The 15172-nt window shown below is 38.7% G+C and overlaps 1 protein-coding gene across 1 annotated transcript; it reads left to right on the top strand.

The window, feature by feature from the left end:
• Positions 1-5568: 5568 nt before the first annotated feature.
• LOC138332255 (uncharacterized) lies at positions 5569-10687 on the top strand. The gene is made up of 2 exons (XM_069280275.1): positions 5569-6532; positions 9263-10687. The coding sequence occupies exons 1-2, from the start codon at positions 6127-6129 to the stop codon at positions 10246-10248; spliced, it is 1392 nt and encodes a 463-aa protein (XP_069136376.1). The 5' UTR covers positions 5569-6126; the 3' UTR covers positions 10249-10687.
• Positions 10688-15172: the final 4485 nt, after the last annotated feature.

The raw sequence follows: 15172 nt of genomic DNA on the forward strand, positions 1-15172 counted from the left end.
TAGTGAAGGTTCAATGGTTAGCATGCTACATAGAAGCAGCAGGTTTTACGCTTGGTTCGATATAGATACACACTATACCCTTGTCGTGCTTCAGATCGTCTAGGGTATATTTCGGCCTTATCAATTCAAATTTGTTAGAAACATCCCGTACCAGTCTTTGTACGCGTCTGTCATGCATACCTTGTTTGGTCTATAAACCAGCAGAACGACCACGACTCGCCCCAATGGTGTAATACTGAACACGATAGACATCCCGCCCAAATTATTGACAAGCTTACACATATAGCAACAGTGACCTAGTTTCTGACCATCCAGAGTCTACTTTTTACAAGAATCTATGTTTGATAGTGACCAATGACATAGAAAAATGTCGTAAGAAAACTTTCCATTTTTTTTCGAATTAGTTTATCAACACCAATTCCTCACAAGAAAATATAGTTTGTTGGGCCATAAAGGGAACCTTTGTGTTATAATCAGCAAAACTAAGAACCTAAAAACGTTAACAGAAATTGTCGAGCCCTATGTGAGATGTGTTATGGTCCTTTTGTTTACACTATACAGCCGTGGAGTTTGGAAATTCTGAAAACCAACTAATTTTCGCGGCCATATGACTTTTAAACAAGAGGCCCATGGGCCTTAACTGTCACCTGATATTTGATATTATTTACTAGCCAACTGATGTCTTTTGTTCAAGAAATATATAGTAACATTGATATCATAGGTCTACGTGTTCACAAGGTTCAATAGTCATTAGTGCAAAGGGCAATAACTCTGTAAATTACAATCGAATCAAGGTGATTTTTGAATTCGTTCGAGATCTTTCAAATGTTAGCCTACATACAAAGTTTCATTAAGCACTGTGTATTTTCACTCAAATGATCGTGTTCACAAGGTTCAATAATTATTATTGCAAAGGGCAATAACTTCGTTTTTTGAACTCGTCCGAGATCTTTCCAATGATTGTCTTAATACAAAGTTTCATGAAAATGAATGCACATTTACTCAAGTTGTCATGTTCATAAAGTCCAAGAATCATTATTATTGCAAAGAGCAATAACTCCAGAGTAATATGATTCTCATTTTTAGAGGGCCTTGAAACCTTTCTATTTATGAAGAGTATTTGACTCTACCACATCTGTGAGTGGAGAAGATTATTTTTGAAATCTTAGTCAATTCTACACATTTTGGCCCCTCTCATAGCGCCCTGGGAGTTGGGGGTCATATAATTCACAGTTTTGATTGGCCTTATGCCAAGGTTTGTGCAAAATTTTATTGAAATTGCTTCAATGGTTTTGGAGAAGAAATCGAAAATGTAAATTGTTTACGGACACACGACGGACGACGCACGACGACGGACTTCGTCTCAGGTGACCTAAAAAGGGTCCAAAAATGAATTGAGAAATTTAAAGAGATCATTTATAGTATATTGAATTATGATTATAAGCATAAAATCTATTCAATTTATATTTAGCTAGAATAATATGGAGTTAAGTGTATTACTCATTTTCCCAATTTTACATTTATCACGTAACATTCAATTCTTTGTACCGTGGACCCAGGCAAAAAATATAAGGAAAAAATAAATTCTCTAATATATGGACTCCATTAGGTACGAGGTAAGATATTACCTAAGGTTTAGAACGCGTTAAAGTAAAAGTAGACCTCGTCAACGTAATGGTTCTTATGATTTGAATTTAATAGTAATAGAATAAAACGTATCGCCTAAACGTGGTGACGACAGGATTAATTCTTAAATCTGTCTTTCGTACATGTATATGGGAAAGACGTCATTAAAGACAAAAGAGTACTGATTATTGTTCTCAAGGTCGATTTTCATGGCTATATAGAGTATATGTAAAATAATGACACCGATTAGGATCTTTTTTAATCACGATGTAGGTATATAGACTTACATAAATCTGAAAAGTGAAAATAGGGATGAGTGAGGGCATAGTCGTAAACCAAAACTGACCAGAGCAAACGCTTAGAAAACGTTAGGAGAATCAAGATTATGGCGCGGAAAAACTGTATAAAAAATAGACTGGTTCCCTTCCCTTAGTTCTCTACTCTCCGCCAGGCTGCGCTCCGCTCACTAGGGACCGGTAGCGGGTAACCATGATGATTTTTTTGATTGGTCAATCTACATATCCGTTTCGCTGGTATTTTTTTTTAGACGTGGGAAACCCCTTTACGCACGAAGCGACGGATCTTAACGTAAAGAATAAATAATTTATTTGAACGATATATAAACAAAATTAAATAAGATCTTAAGTTTTGAAATCATTTCGTGCTAACAGAGTTTAGTGTGTTCATAGGAACGACGTTAATGACGTTATTTTCTCTTAACGGAAGTAGCCGTCTTCATGATGACATATCATGCGCAGAAATGATGCGCACTACTCTGGAGTTGGAATTCTCACTCAAGATGGCTACTCGCTACCGGTCCTCAGTGAAACGTACGCAAGGGAGGTAACTGAGGCGGGAACCAGTCTATATAAAAAAACGGCGTCAAATATGACAAACAGGTAAGAGAGATTGCCATCGCACTAAAATGACGGAGAGGGCGTTGTCAAACAAGTGGGGATTATGTTTCAGACGAGAAACAACGAGAAAACGGTCGTTAATGATTATTGAAGAGATTGGTTTCAACTGGCAACGATGAATAGACTGTCCGCAAGAATAAGTGGGAAAATTGTATTCAAAATAGAAGCAATGATGAAAAGACGGTTGCCAAGAAATGGTGAACATTTTTTCTTTAAAATCGAAATGATGGGTAGACCGTTGTCAAGAAATGATGACATGATGTACCCCTAACCTAAACATATTGAAAGAAAATCTTTATCAAACATGTTGGGGAAAATGTCTTCAAACTAGAAGCAATGAAAGACCGTCGTTCTGATAATGGAGAGATTATCTTCCAACTAAAAACAACCAGAAGAAATGTTGGGAATGAGAAAGAATGTCTTCAAACTAGAAGTAATGAAGAAATCGTCGTCAGGAACTGGAAATGGTGTACAGATCGTACAACAATGAAAAACCAGCGTAAGAAATGATGGAAAATCGCCTTCAAAATTTGAAACAATGGAAGGTAGTTGACAACAAAGGACGGAAGAAATGTCATCTAACTGAAACCAATAAAAAGATAGTCGTCAAAAAATGTTGGGAAATATTGTTTTCAAACTAGAAACAATCGAAAGATAGTTGTGGAAAGCTAGCTATTGAAGGAAGTTGTTGGGAAATTATTTCTTCAAACTAGCATTAATGGAAGACTATCGTCAGGAAATGATGAAAAATCATCTTCAATTTAAAACAATGGAAGACAATTGTAAAAAAAGTTGGAACGATTTTCTTCTAATTAGAAACAATCCCAAGTCGAACCTAAAAATGTTGGAAAGATCTTCTTCAAAGTCTCCAAACTAAAAACTGTAAAAAGTCTTGTTAAAAATATTGGGAGTTAATTTCTTCAAAGTGGGATTAATGGATTAATGGAAGACTACTGTCAGGACCTGATGTAATATTACCTTCAAAATAAAAAAAAATGGAAAGACTGCGCTCAAACTAGAAACAATCGGAAGATTGTTACTTTACATGATATGATGGGAAATTATCTCCAGACTAAAATCAATAGAATAAAGTTGTCAAAAGAGATGAAAAGTTTATATTCAAACAAAAGAAACAATAGAAAGTCTGCCGTGACGAAATGGTAGTAATATTTGTCTTCAAACTAAAAACAGCTTAAAAGCCATCAATGAAACAATGAAAATATCGTATGTCAGAAAATATTGTGAAGAATTGTCTCCAAACCTGAAAAAATCAGAAGACCATAGTTAAGAAATGATGGAAAATTGTCTTCAAAATAAAAATAATGAAATGACTGTTGTTAGAAAATGTTGTAAAGTGGGTTTTTTTTCAAACTAAAATCAATGGAAGACAGTCGTCAGAAATTGACGGAACATTATCCTCAAACCAAAAACAATGTAAGACGTTAGAGTATGTCGGTAAAGATTTTATCAAACTAGATGAATGAAAGACATTAATCAAAAATGATGGTAAATTATCTTCTTAAAAAACCAATGAAAAGGCCGTCATAAAAAGTATTAGGAAAGAACAAATGTCTTCAAACAAAAAAGCAACGGAGAAACTGTTTTCCAGAAATGATAGACAGAATGTTTTTAAACTAGAAATAATGGAATGACCGTCGTCAGATGGAACAAATTGGGAAAGAACGTTTTCAAATTAGATGAAACGGAGAAACCTTCGCCAAAAAAACGATAAATATTGTTTTCAAACTGGAAGCAATGGAAAACCGTCGTCTAGAAATGATAGAGAGAACAAACTTGAAATAATGCAAAAACCATCGTCAACAAATAGTTGATTGATTGTCGGCCAGTTGAATATCGCTAAGAATATATAAAGTGATTGTCGTCAAGCTTAAACATTGGACAAATCATTGTTAAGCCAGAAAGGAGACGATAATGTCAATGCATATGAAAAGGAGAGAGCAACACAATCCGTAACGGGTTCAAAATAAAGCGTCTAGAAATAATATAATACAAATTCTTTTTTCGCTATTTACCGTTTTTTTTTTATTTCCATTATGACATAACAAGAAATGCATCACAAATCATGTATACAGTGTACTGGTGCAATCTGTCAAAAAGTTAGATTGAGGAATCTTTATAACAAAAAATATAAAAAAAAAACCAAGGGTAAACAAGAAAACATACAGAGGACGTCGTAAAATCGGGATAACGCAGAAAAGGCGAGACAGCAGGAAGAAAGATAGACAGAACAAAACGAACACTGAGACACACAGGTGCATATTGAACGGGAAATAAACAATATCTATTAGGCGAGTGAGATCGTGGGTTGGTTGTCCGAACACAATAAGTGATGATAATAATAGAGTGACTCTAAATCAGTTGTGTAAACACAAGAATCTGAGCTTGTAATGGAGTATAGGGTTACAGATTGACACGGCAGGCGATCGATCCTGTACAGAGGTATAGAGGGGATCATACAGACCTGTCGATACTCTATCAAAACACTCTAATGCTTCACTAACTTATACAGTAACGATTGAATATTTCATCTGAGCTTAAACGAGTGTGGAGTATGGCTTTTGTCGGGTCTAAATAACGATTGACTGGACGTATTGGCGGACATTTAATACTGACATGGACGTAAAGAAAGCATTTAAAAGACACATGCGTCATCTGAATGAAATGATTATGTTCATCAATCTAGCAGGCTATCATACAATCAGTTCGTTATAATAAATTAAACAAAACAATGAAATTAGAACGATCTAAAGTAGTATAACAGATAGACGTAAAAATAGTAAAACTACATGGGTATACGTACACATATAACGCTTGTGTAATCCGCAAAGGACTAGATATGGTAATGGCTCTTTTTGGCCCCTAAGTCTACCAAATTTGAATTTAAGTATTTAGAAATTAAGTTTCTGCGTTTGAAATATTGAATATGCCCCTGATAAAAACTAAATTATATTTTTGTTGACAGAAAGTATGTTTTTGCTATATAACCATAGTAACTTTGCATGAATTATGTAAATTGTATAAATTTGACCCTGGCAAATTGCCTAATTATCCACGACACTATGTGCATGCCTTTTGAGTACTTCTCTCTGGGTATGTATGTGTTGAGAAATTCTCACCTGTGTCAAAACGTGACCTTCCTCGCGATTGGTCAAGTTTGACCCTTACCATTCATTGTCCGAAGTTGGCGGGTTTTCGGGCATTACGAGATACACACTTGTCCAGTGCGGACGTATAATTTCTGTTACGACATTGCGCTGCTTGTATGAGCTTCTTGTAGGCCAAGAGTAGTCGCGCACCTTACGACTAAGTTACACGAGTTTCACAGACGAATGGGACATTGATTAATCACCGAGTTCACGAACTGGTTAAAGGAAGTGCCTTACGTTCGAAGCTAGTTTGACTTTATTAAAATATAGAACTCGATCTATAAAAATATGAAATCCTCGTCTCCGATGGCCTGAAAATATCTTGGGTCATACATCGGAAGTGCAACATTTCTAAGCACTAGGCTACTACTATAGTCAGGATTCCAAACAGGGATAACAGTCCGATTTAGTGTGTGATGGCGTACAGTAATAAATCGGGCGTGGAAACGAGGAAACTACCTCCCAAAGATTATAAGGCCATGCATCGGGGCACAGACGAGGGATTTGAAGGGCCAAGTGGCAATGTGGAGTGTGGTTCTGATGATCATGAGGCTTCGGATCGGGACGATCCGGAGAATAGGCCTAGCCAATTTCAAGCGTCTCAACGAGAGGACTCTGGTGACGACGGGAACAACTTCCGGTTACAGAAAGCAATATCTGCAGCTGACGAAGAAATTCGGGAGTTGAAGGAAAGATTGAGTGCTGCTCGTACGACACAGGTATTGCAACAAAAACAACAAAAGATTCGAGGACTACGCAAGCAGTTGGAGGAGCTTGACAGGCGTGAGGGTGTCAAGGACGATCCGTGTTGCAACCGCACAGGTGAGGCAGAGAGGCGTTTTGATAACGACATAGACTTAAATAGACTTCGCAAAATGGATGATTTGGTATTCAAAGCTAACAATAATCTTAGACAATTTGAGAGGCGCAGTGGGCCGAATTTCGACGATTCCAGTTCGTCTGAATCGGACGGATCTGGGGACAGTCGAAGGTCTATGCCAGCCAAAACAGTTAAAAAGTCAGGTTTGAAAATCAAGGCAGGTGAAAGAGTGAGGTACCCTCAAGCTTATCCTCATCATTATCTTCAGTACGAATTTGTGAACAAAAATATAGAATTCTCAGAGCTCTCGTTTAGATTATTTGTAGCGGGAGAGCTTGAAGTGATTGCTCGTGCAGCATCTGAGGAGGAAAAGTTTGGGCGTACCTCGCTTTTGAAAAAGATCACATATTACAGTAATGTTTACGAATGGAAGGCGTTGTTGTCATGGTATGCAGCCTGGTTGCGTAGAATTGAATTGGGAGAGAGAAGGTGGAGGGATGACCCCACTTCTATCGAGGTTCCCATTTTAGCAAAGCACGTGTTGAGGTCAGATAAGCAGGAAAAATTCAAGTCGGGGGCAAATAATTCGGCTCATGGGGAGAGTACACGGGTATGGTTTTGCGTATTGTTCCAGAAGAACAGATGTTCAGAGGCTGGGGATCATGATGGTGAGATTAGGGGGGTTAAACGCAGACTCCAGCACATTTGTGCCACTTGTTGGAAGAAGGACTCTGTCAAACGGGTTCACCCAGAGTGTGCTTCAGCCTGTCCCTATTCGTTATGACTAGGCCAAGGCAAGTCATTTCCAGAATCCTCTTGTGTTGATTGGTTTCTCCCTAGTTTTGTTGATTTCTCAGAACCAAGTTCAGAAGGTGAGTTGCTGGAATGTAAAAATAGTAGTAAACTGGATAGCGGAGGCCAAGGTTCACCCCTTAGGGATAGTACTCCAAATTTTTTAGGTGCTAGGATTCCAGTCTACTCTAAGTTTAATCTAGAGTTTCTTAGGGAGAGATTGAGAGAATATAAAGATCAGGAGGTCTGTGACCTTATCAGATTTGGGTTTCCTGTAGGTATTATTAGGGAACCGGACGTGTTGACTGAGTTGGGTAATGTGTTTTATCGCAGAAATCATAAGGGGGCTAGGGATTTCCCGAAAGACATACAGCAGTATCTAGAGAGAGAAGTAGCCAAGGGTACAGTTTTAGGCCCTTTCAAGAGTAACCCGTTTGACTCCCACATTGTTATCTCTCCGCTGAACACGGTTCCCAAAAGGGACTCGGATGAGAGGCGAGTTATACTTGATCCTAGTTGGCCAGAGGGCATCTCAGTTAATAGTGCTATTCCTAAGGACACATATTTAGGTAAGCCTGTTACTCTCTCTTATCCTAGGGTAGATGATTTGGTGGACATAATTAAGGAGAAAGGGAGAGGATGTCTTCTTTTTAAAAAGGACTTGAAAAAAGCATACAGACAAATACCTGTAGATCCTTGTGACATCCCTTACTTAGGTTATGTTTGGCAAGGCTCTATTTATTTTGACAGAGTGTTGTCAATGGGGCTTAGGTCAGCCGCTCAGATCTGTCAAAGGGTAACTAGTATTGTGTCTTACTTAGCCCTTGAGGCGGGATACCAAGTGTTGAATTATTTGGATGATTTTGCTGGGGCAGAGGTTCCACAGAAGGCTTTTGAGGCTTAGGAGACCCTAGGGTCAATTCTACAAGGTTGTGGGTTAGAAGAATCAGAGGAAAAGTCGGTCCCTCCCTGCACAGAAATGGTGTTTTTGGGTGTCCTGTACAATTCTGAAACACTCACTTTAGAGGTCCCTAGGTGGAGGTTAGAGGAGATAGTTTCCTTAGTTGGGGCCTGGCTAGGTAAGGAGGTGGCGAGCCTCAGAGAAATACAGTCCTTGTTAGGGAAGCTGGTGTTTGTGGCCTCTTGTGTCCGGCCAGGTCGTCTGTTCATAAGCAGACTTTTGAATTGGCTCAGAAGTCTTCACTCAGGCAATTCGGTAGTTTTTAGTGTGCCTGGTGAAGTTCGGAAGGATTTGCAGTGGTGGCATTTCTTTCTAGAGGATTACAATGGTGTCTCTATGATGTCACTGGAACTCTGGTGTTCTCCGGATGAGGAGTTTGCTTCTGACGCCTGTCTGTCTGGATGTGGGGGCTTTTTTGCAGGTAGGTATTTTCACACGGTCTTCCCTGAGGAAATTATGAGACAGAAGCTCAGTATCAATGTGTTAGAGCTTCTCTCAGTAATGATTTGTGTGAAGCTGTGGGGTAGGCTATTACGGGGTAAGAAAATCCTGATCTGGTGTGACAATGCTTCCACAGTAAGTGTTCTCAACTCTGGGAAGGCCAGAGCAGTGTTCATGCAGAGCTGCCTGCGGGAAGTTTGCTTTCATGCAGCCCAGGGAGAGTTTGAAGTTAGGGCCAAGCATATTGTGGGTGCAGAGAACAGAATCCCTGATCACCTATCACGTTGGCATCTCAGCGACTCTCATAAGGAGGCCTTTCTCCAATTGACAGGAAGTGTTGAGGTCTGTGAATATAGAATAAGTCCAGAGATGTTCAATTTCTCTCACGATTGGTAGAATAGTTTCTACTATTCGTAGTTATTATGACTTAGTCATTTGCTGGCATTGTTTTATTGTCGCGTATATTGTATATATGTTTCTCGGTGTGTTTGACTAGGTGGAGGTAGTTTGTCCCTCACAGTTGTTTCCCCTGTTTCAGGTTCCCCCCTAGTTACCCTGAAGAAGGATTTAAAAGAGTCCATGAAGGCAGCGTTCGCAGCCGGCACTCAACAAAATCTTCAAACTCAATGGAAGGCATATTTTTTGTTTTGCGAAGCCTTTGGACTGGTAGCCATTCCCACTTGTACAGAAGTTTTGTGTTTATTTATTCAGTTTTTAAGTCGTTCCATGAAAAGTTCAGACTCAATAAGAAATTATGTTAGTGGGGTCAAATCATTGCATTTATTGTCCGATATCCCCTTTGAAGTCAGGAGCTATGAGGTTAATTTGGCCTTGAGAGGTATTTCTAGGCTTAACCCACACCTCCCCGTCCAGGCAGCCCCTATAACCCCCTCAATTCTCCAGGATATTTACAGAATCTTGGATTTGTCCGACCCTTCTCATGCCAGCTTCTGGTGTCTCTTCCTTTTCGCCTTTTTCTTATTGTTAAGAAAATCTAATTTGGTGGCAGACACTGTCAATACTTTTGATAGGACGAAGCAGTTGCTTAGGCAGGATGTTTATCAAGAGGGTAACTTACTACTAGTGGTTTTAAAATGGTCCAAAACTAATCAGTTCGGCCGTCGTTTGGTAAGATCCCCCCTCATTGCCATCCCCGAGTCTCCTCTCTGTCCTGTCAAGGCCTTCAAACATATGTGTGCCCTGCTTCCAGCTCCCCCTTCCAGCCCGGCTTTCTTGCTTCCTGAGGGTAAAAAACTTAGGCCAGTTACATACCCCAAGCTTCAGAGCTTTCTGCGGGATTCGTTGGCTCGAGCAGGCTATAACAGTAAACTTTTCTCGTCCCATAGCTTTCGGAGAGGGGGCGCCAGTTGGGCTTTTCGTTGTCAGGTTCCGGGGGAACTTATTCAGCTTCAGGGAGATTGGGCCAGCGACGCATATAAGGCTTATCTGGATTTTTCTTTAGAGGATAAGTTAGCCGTTTGTAGGCATGTTAGGGATGCCATTATAGTTAATCAGACTCGTTGACCGTATGACTGTGGGTTATTTTTTGGGGGCCGATGGCTTGGCGGGCGGATGATGGTGTATTTTTCAATGGTGCATGTGCAAGTTATGTCTTGTGAATGTGGCAATGGATGTATGTGTTTAATATTTATTAGTCGCAAGCTTCCAGTGTGTTGATTTGTGCTAAATGTGCTAGTTTGCTAAATGTGCTAGTTTGCTAAATGTGCTAGTTTGCTTAATATATGTTGCCTTTATGTTATATGTTTATAAGGGGGTGCAGTGCTTTCACTAGTTAATTGCTGAAATGTATATGATGGACTTTAGTGATTACATTCAGCTGTAGTGACATTATCGAAATATGTGGGGCACTGCACCTCTTTCTTGTGTATATAATTGTCTTTCATTAAATTATTCCGGCAAAATTTCAGTCCTTGATTGTTTATCGATCCATAGGGAGGTGGAGAATTTGGTCAATTTTGGCATATTTTTTGATAGTTTTTTTCTTTTAAAGGGGCAATTCAGTCTAAGAGAACATTAAAATTTGTACATATATCGAAAAAAACCCAGTTCTAATGGAAATTAGATCAGTCGGTTTTACTGTGATATGCCTGAAAAGCCCATGGTGGTGACATGTGTGTGAAATGTTCCAACTCTCTCGCTGTCCGCCATTACACACTGTGGTCAAACTTCTTGTATGCCGAACCCTATCCCGTGCTCGTAGAGTAATGCAACTTTTGTCTAGAACTGCTCAAATCGCTCTGACAGTAGTGTGTTTACCTTATTATGTGAATTGTCTTGCCAAAAAATCATTTTATCACCATCTTAGTGGTTATGTAGTTCATTTGTTTAACGTGCGTGAATTTGGCTCGGTTATGGGTACAGCGTTCATATAGTACCTGCTTAATCGTATTGAACAACGATTTGATATTTCAACGATATTAATTAAAATACTTAACAATGTTGAGGAATTTGTCAATGTTTTACGTTATATGTTTCATAAGAAATGTAGAACAATACATTTATGCTATATTTGGCCTCTTGGTTATGTAAAATAATTAGCCTGAGTGAATTGTCTCTTTAAAAGCAATAGAGCACAACCTAGAACAAGCATTTTATTTTAAGGGAATTAGCCGACACGAAGAATACATCATTTTGAGAAATCTAAAGTTTGTTCTAGAATGCGCTCTATGTTAACTAGATGAAAAACCGCATAAAAAGGACAATTTTGATGAAATTTTTACATTTTGCATAATTTATGTATAATAAAAATGGTTGCCATGGCAACTAGAACAGCTATATTACCTAAAAGCACTATCAAATATGTCAGGTATGTAGTTAATATTTGAAATGCAAGATTAACATATTAAAATAGCAGACTTTGAAAAATAACGGATTTGGGGCCACAAAAGACCCTTAACATACCTAGTCCTTTAGAAGGATTTGTGAACATTTAAATGCTCTTTTATGCACTTATACCAATAAATCTTATTTGTTAGAAATCTCGTAATTATTACACCAGTTGTAGACTATAAGGTCGAAGTGACGTCTATTACGTGGTATAGCGAGGGTAAAGCAATGGTTCTACGCTGTAGTTTACCTTTGGATTGGGGAAACATTGGCTACAGAACTAATCAAGGTTGATGTTGAATTCACTCAAAAATGAAGAACCTTCCGAAAAATAGTGATAACAAACTGAAGTTACCAAAACCAAAGATGGCCGTATGTCAAGCTTCCTGTTTTCAACTGAGTCCCAAAACTACAATATTGGGGTCCAATATGAACAATATACGTGATACTTCAGAGAGTTTACTTTAGTACGTGTCAAAAATCAAGGATGGCCGCCGATCAACTATACCTTGTTATCGCTTCATCCCCACAAAACAATTCCGTCTTTGCATATTACAGAGTTAGCTCCCTTACGAGTAGGTATCGATTGTTAAGTCATTATTTTGTGAGAACAATTCACGTCGTTTTCTCCGAAAAGTATGACGTTGTGCTCGCAAACACAATTAATACCTACCCGTAAGAGGAGATAACTGTGTAATATCCAAATACATAATAAGTACAACTGTGGAACAAACGGGAAAACCAACACGACGTTTAGCCACGACCGTCCATCGCGGACGAAATACAATTTGAACAGCCTACCTTCATGCAACGGCGTACGCGATCATCATTGTAATGGCACGTTAAAAACTAGACACCCAAGACACCCAATTAACCGACATCAGTAGATCGACTTTCTATAGGTCCATTTGAAGAATGTGAAGAACCAAGAGCATTAGAGGGGGATATAAACAAGAGGCCCATGGGCCTTAACGGTCACCTGAGTTAGAATATATAATGAAACAAATAATGAAAAAAATTAAAGACATATAAACACTATATGCTGGGCCTTGAAGTTGGTCAGTGATTTATAAATTTGACTTTTTAGACAATGAAGAGTATTTGCTTCCATCAAACCTGTGAACTTAGAGGTATTTTTTTTTAATTTTAATTGCCCCTCTGGTCCCCCAGGGGGTCATCAAGGACGGATATGGATGTTAAAATGCTATATCTTAGGCTAATAATTCTAATCAAGTTTGACTAGTTTCCTACGAAAATTGGGCAAATAATGTTCACAAATATGTTTTTCCTATATAAACTAAAGTAAACTTGACCCCTCCCCAGGGGGTAACGTGAGACCCCAAGGTCATATAATTCACAATTTTTATAAAACCCCTTAAGACCTTTCTATCTACAATTATTTGATTGTACTATATCCAGAATTTTAGAAGATTTTTGAAGTTTTAGCCTATTTGACCATTTTTTAGCCCCGCCCCTCAGCCCCCAGGGGGTCGGCCAGGACCAATGTGGATATGATGTTAAAATGCTATCTCAGGCTAATAATTCTAACCAAGTTTGACTCATTTCCTATGAAAATTGAGCAAAAAATGCTCATTAATGTGTTTTTCCTATATAAACTGTAGTAAACTTGACCCCCTCCCCAAGGGGAAATGTGAGACCCCAGGGTCATATAATTTACAATTTTTATAAACAAACTTTAAGACCTTTTCATCTATAAAGTGTATTTGATTGTACCATTTCCAGAATTTTAAAAGAATATTTTTGAAGTTTTAGCCTATTTGACCTTTTTTTGCCCCGCCCCTCTGCCCCCATGGGGTCGGCCTGGACCAATATGGATATGATATTAAAATGCTATCTCAGGCTAATAATTCTAACCAAGTTTGACTCGTTTCCAATGATAATTGAGCAACAAATGCTCATAAATGTGTTTTCTCTATATGAACTATAGTAAACTTGACCCCCTCCCCAGGGGGAAACGTGAGACCCCAGGGTCATATAATTCACAATTTTTGTAAGGGACCTTAAGACCTTTCTATTTATGAAAAGTATTTGGTTCTACCATTTCCAGAATTTCAGAAGAAGATTTTTGAAGTTTTAGCCTATTTGACCCCTTTTTAGCCCCGCCCCTCTGCCCCCAGGGGGGTCGGCCAGGACCAATGTGGATATGATATTAAAATGCTATCTCAGGATAATAATTCTAACCTAGTTTGACTCGTTTCCAATGAAAATTGAGCAAAACATGCTCATAAATGTGTTTTCCCTATATAAACTATAGTTAACTTGACCCCCTCCCCAGGGGGAAACGTGAGACCCCAGGGTCATATAATTCACAATTTTTGTAAGGGACCTTAAGACCTTTCTATTTATGAAAAGTATTTGATTCTACCATTTCCAGAATTTCAGAAGAAGATTTTTGAAGTTTTAGCCTATTTTTGACCCCGCCCCTAAGTCCCCTGGGGGTCAGTCATAGAAAATTTGTTAATAGGATTAAATGGCCATCTCATACTGATAATTCTGACAACATTTGACTCATTTCCTATTACAAATGACCAAATAATGCGCAAAAATGTGTTTTCCCAATATAAACTATAGTAAACTTAACCCCCTCCCGAGGGGGAAACTAGAGACCCCAGGGTCATATAATTCACAATTTTTGTAAAGGACCTTAAGACCTTTCTATCTATGAAGAGTATTTGATTCTACCACATCTGTGAGTGGACAAGAAGATTTTTGAAATTTTAGTCAATTTAACCCCTTTTGGCCCCTCCCACAGCCCCCTGGGGGTGGGGGCCATATAATTCACAATTTTGATTGGCCTTATGCCTAAGAAGGTTTGTACAAAATTTCATTGAATTTGCTTCAGCAGTTTTGGAGAAGAAGTCGAAAATGCAAATTGTTTACGGACATACGACGCACGACGCACAACGGACAACGCACGACGCACGACGACGGACAAAAGGCGATTAGAATAGGTCACTTGAGACTTCGTCTCAGGTGACCTAAAAACTGGTATACCAGTAGTAATGCGATAGATCTTCGAAATAGATGCAGATTTTTACATTTCAAAACCACCAAACAGTCATACTTGAGAGTGAATGAAGCTTATTGGAAACCACGCTTCAAACCTTTAAATAGGAGAAACTTTCTAAGTTTTGGACTTGCCAATCAGGGAACCCATTATAATTCACGCCATCTTGATTTGATGTGCATTTGTTTACTGACTGACAGGTGACTTGAAATGACGAAAGGAATGACACGCAGGGTTAAGGCAGTTTGAGATTTTGATTTTCAGGTGTGTAGAGAAACCTGACATACTGTTATATTATAAAGTAACTATGAACCCGTGTCATGTCGTCTGAAAACGTGGGCTGATATCGATATAACAAAAAATGGTATATCATGCCATCAGTACGCAGGAATGATTGCTAAGGAAAGACATCGTAAAATATATTATTGCGCGCCAGCGAAATAGTGCTATGGTTATTGAGGCATTAAATGGAGGAATATTATTGTACATATCGACAACGACTTTTAGTGTCGTGGACTTTTTCATACATTCATTTGTATCTAAAACAACTATTCGTCGATGTATTCGTGGGAT

The sequence above is a fragment of the Argopecten irradians genome, chromosome 9, assembly GCF_041381155.1.
Source record: "Argopecten irradians isolate NY chromosome 9, Ai_NY, whole genome shotgun sequence".
Taxonomy (NCBI): domain Eukaryota; kingdom Metazoa; phylum Mollusca; class Bivalvia; order Pectinida; family Pectinidae; genus Argopecten; species Argopecten irradians.

Bases quoted from the DNA above. Each gene is read 5' to 3' on its own strand.
- LOC138332255 (XM_069280275.1), top strand. From the start codon at position 6,127: ATGGCGTACAGTAATAAATCGGGCGTGGAAACGAGGAAACTACCTCCC. The intron at 6,533-9,262 runs GTGAGGCAGAGA...CCCCTGTTTCAG, and splicing joins TCCGTGTTGCAACCGCACAG to GTTCCCCCCTAGTTACCCTG.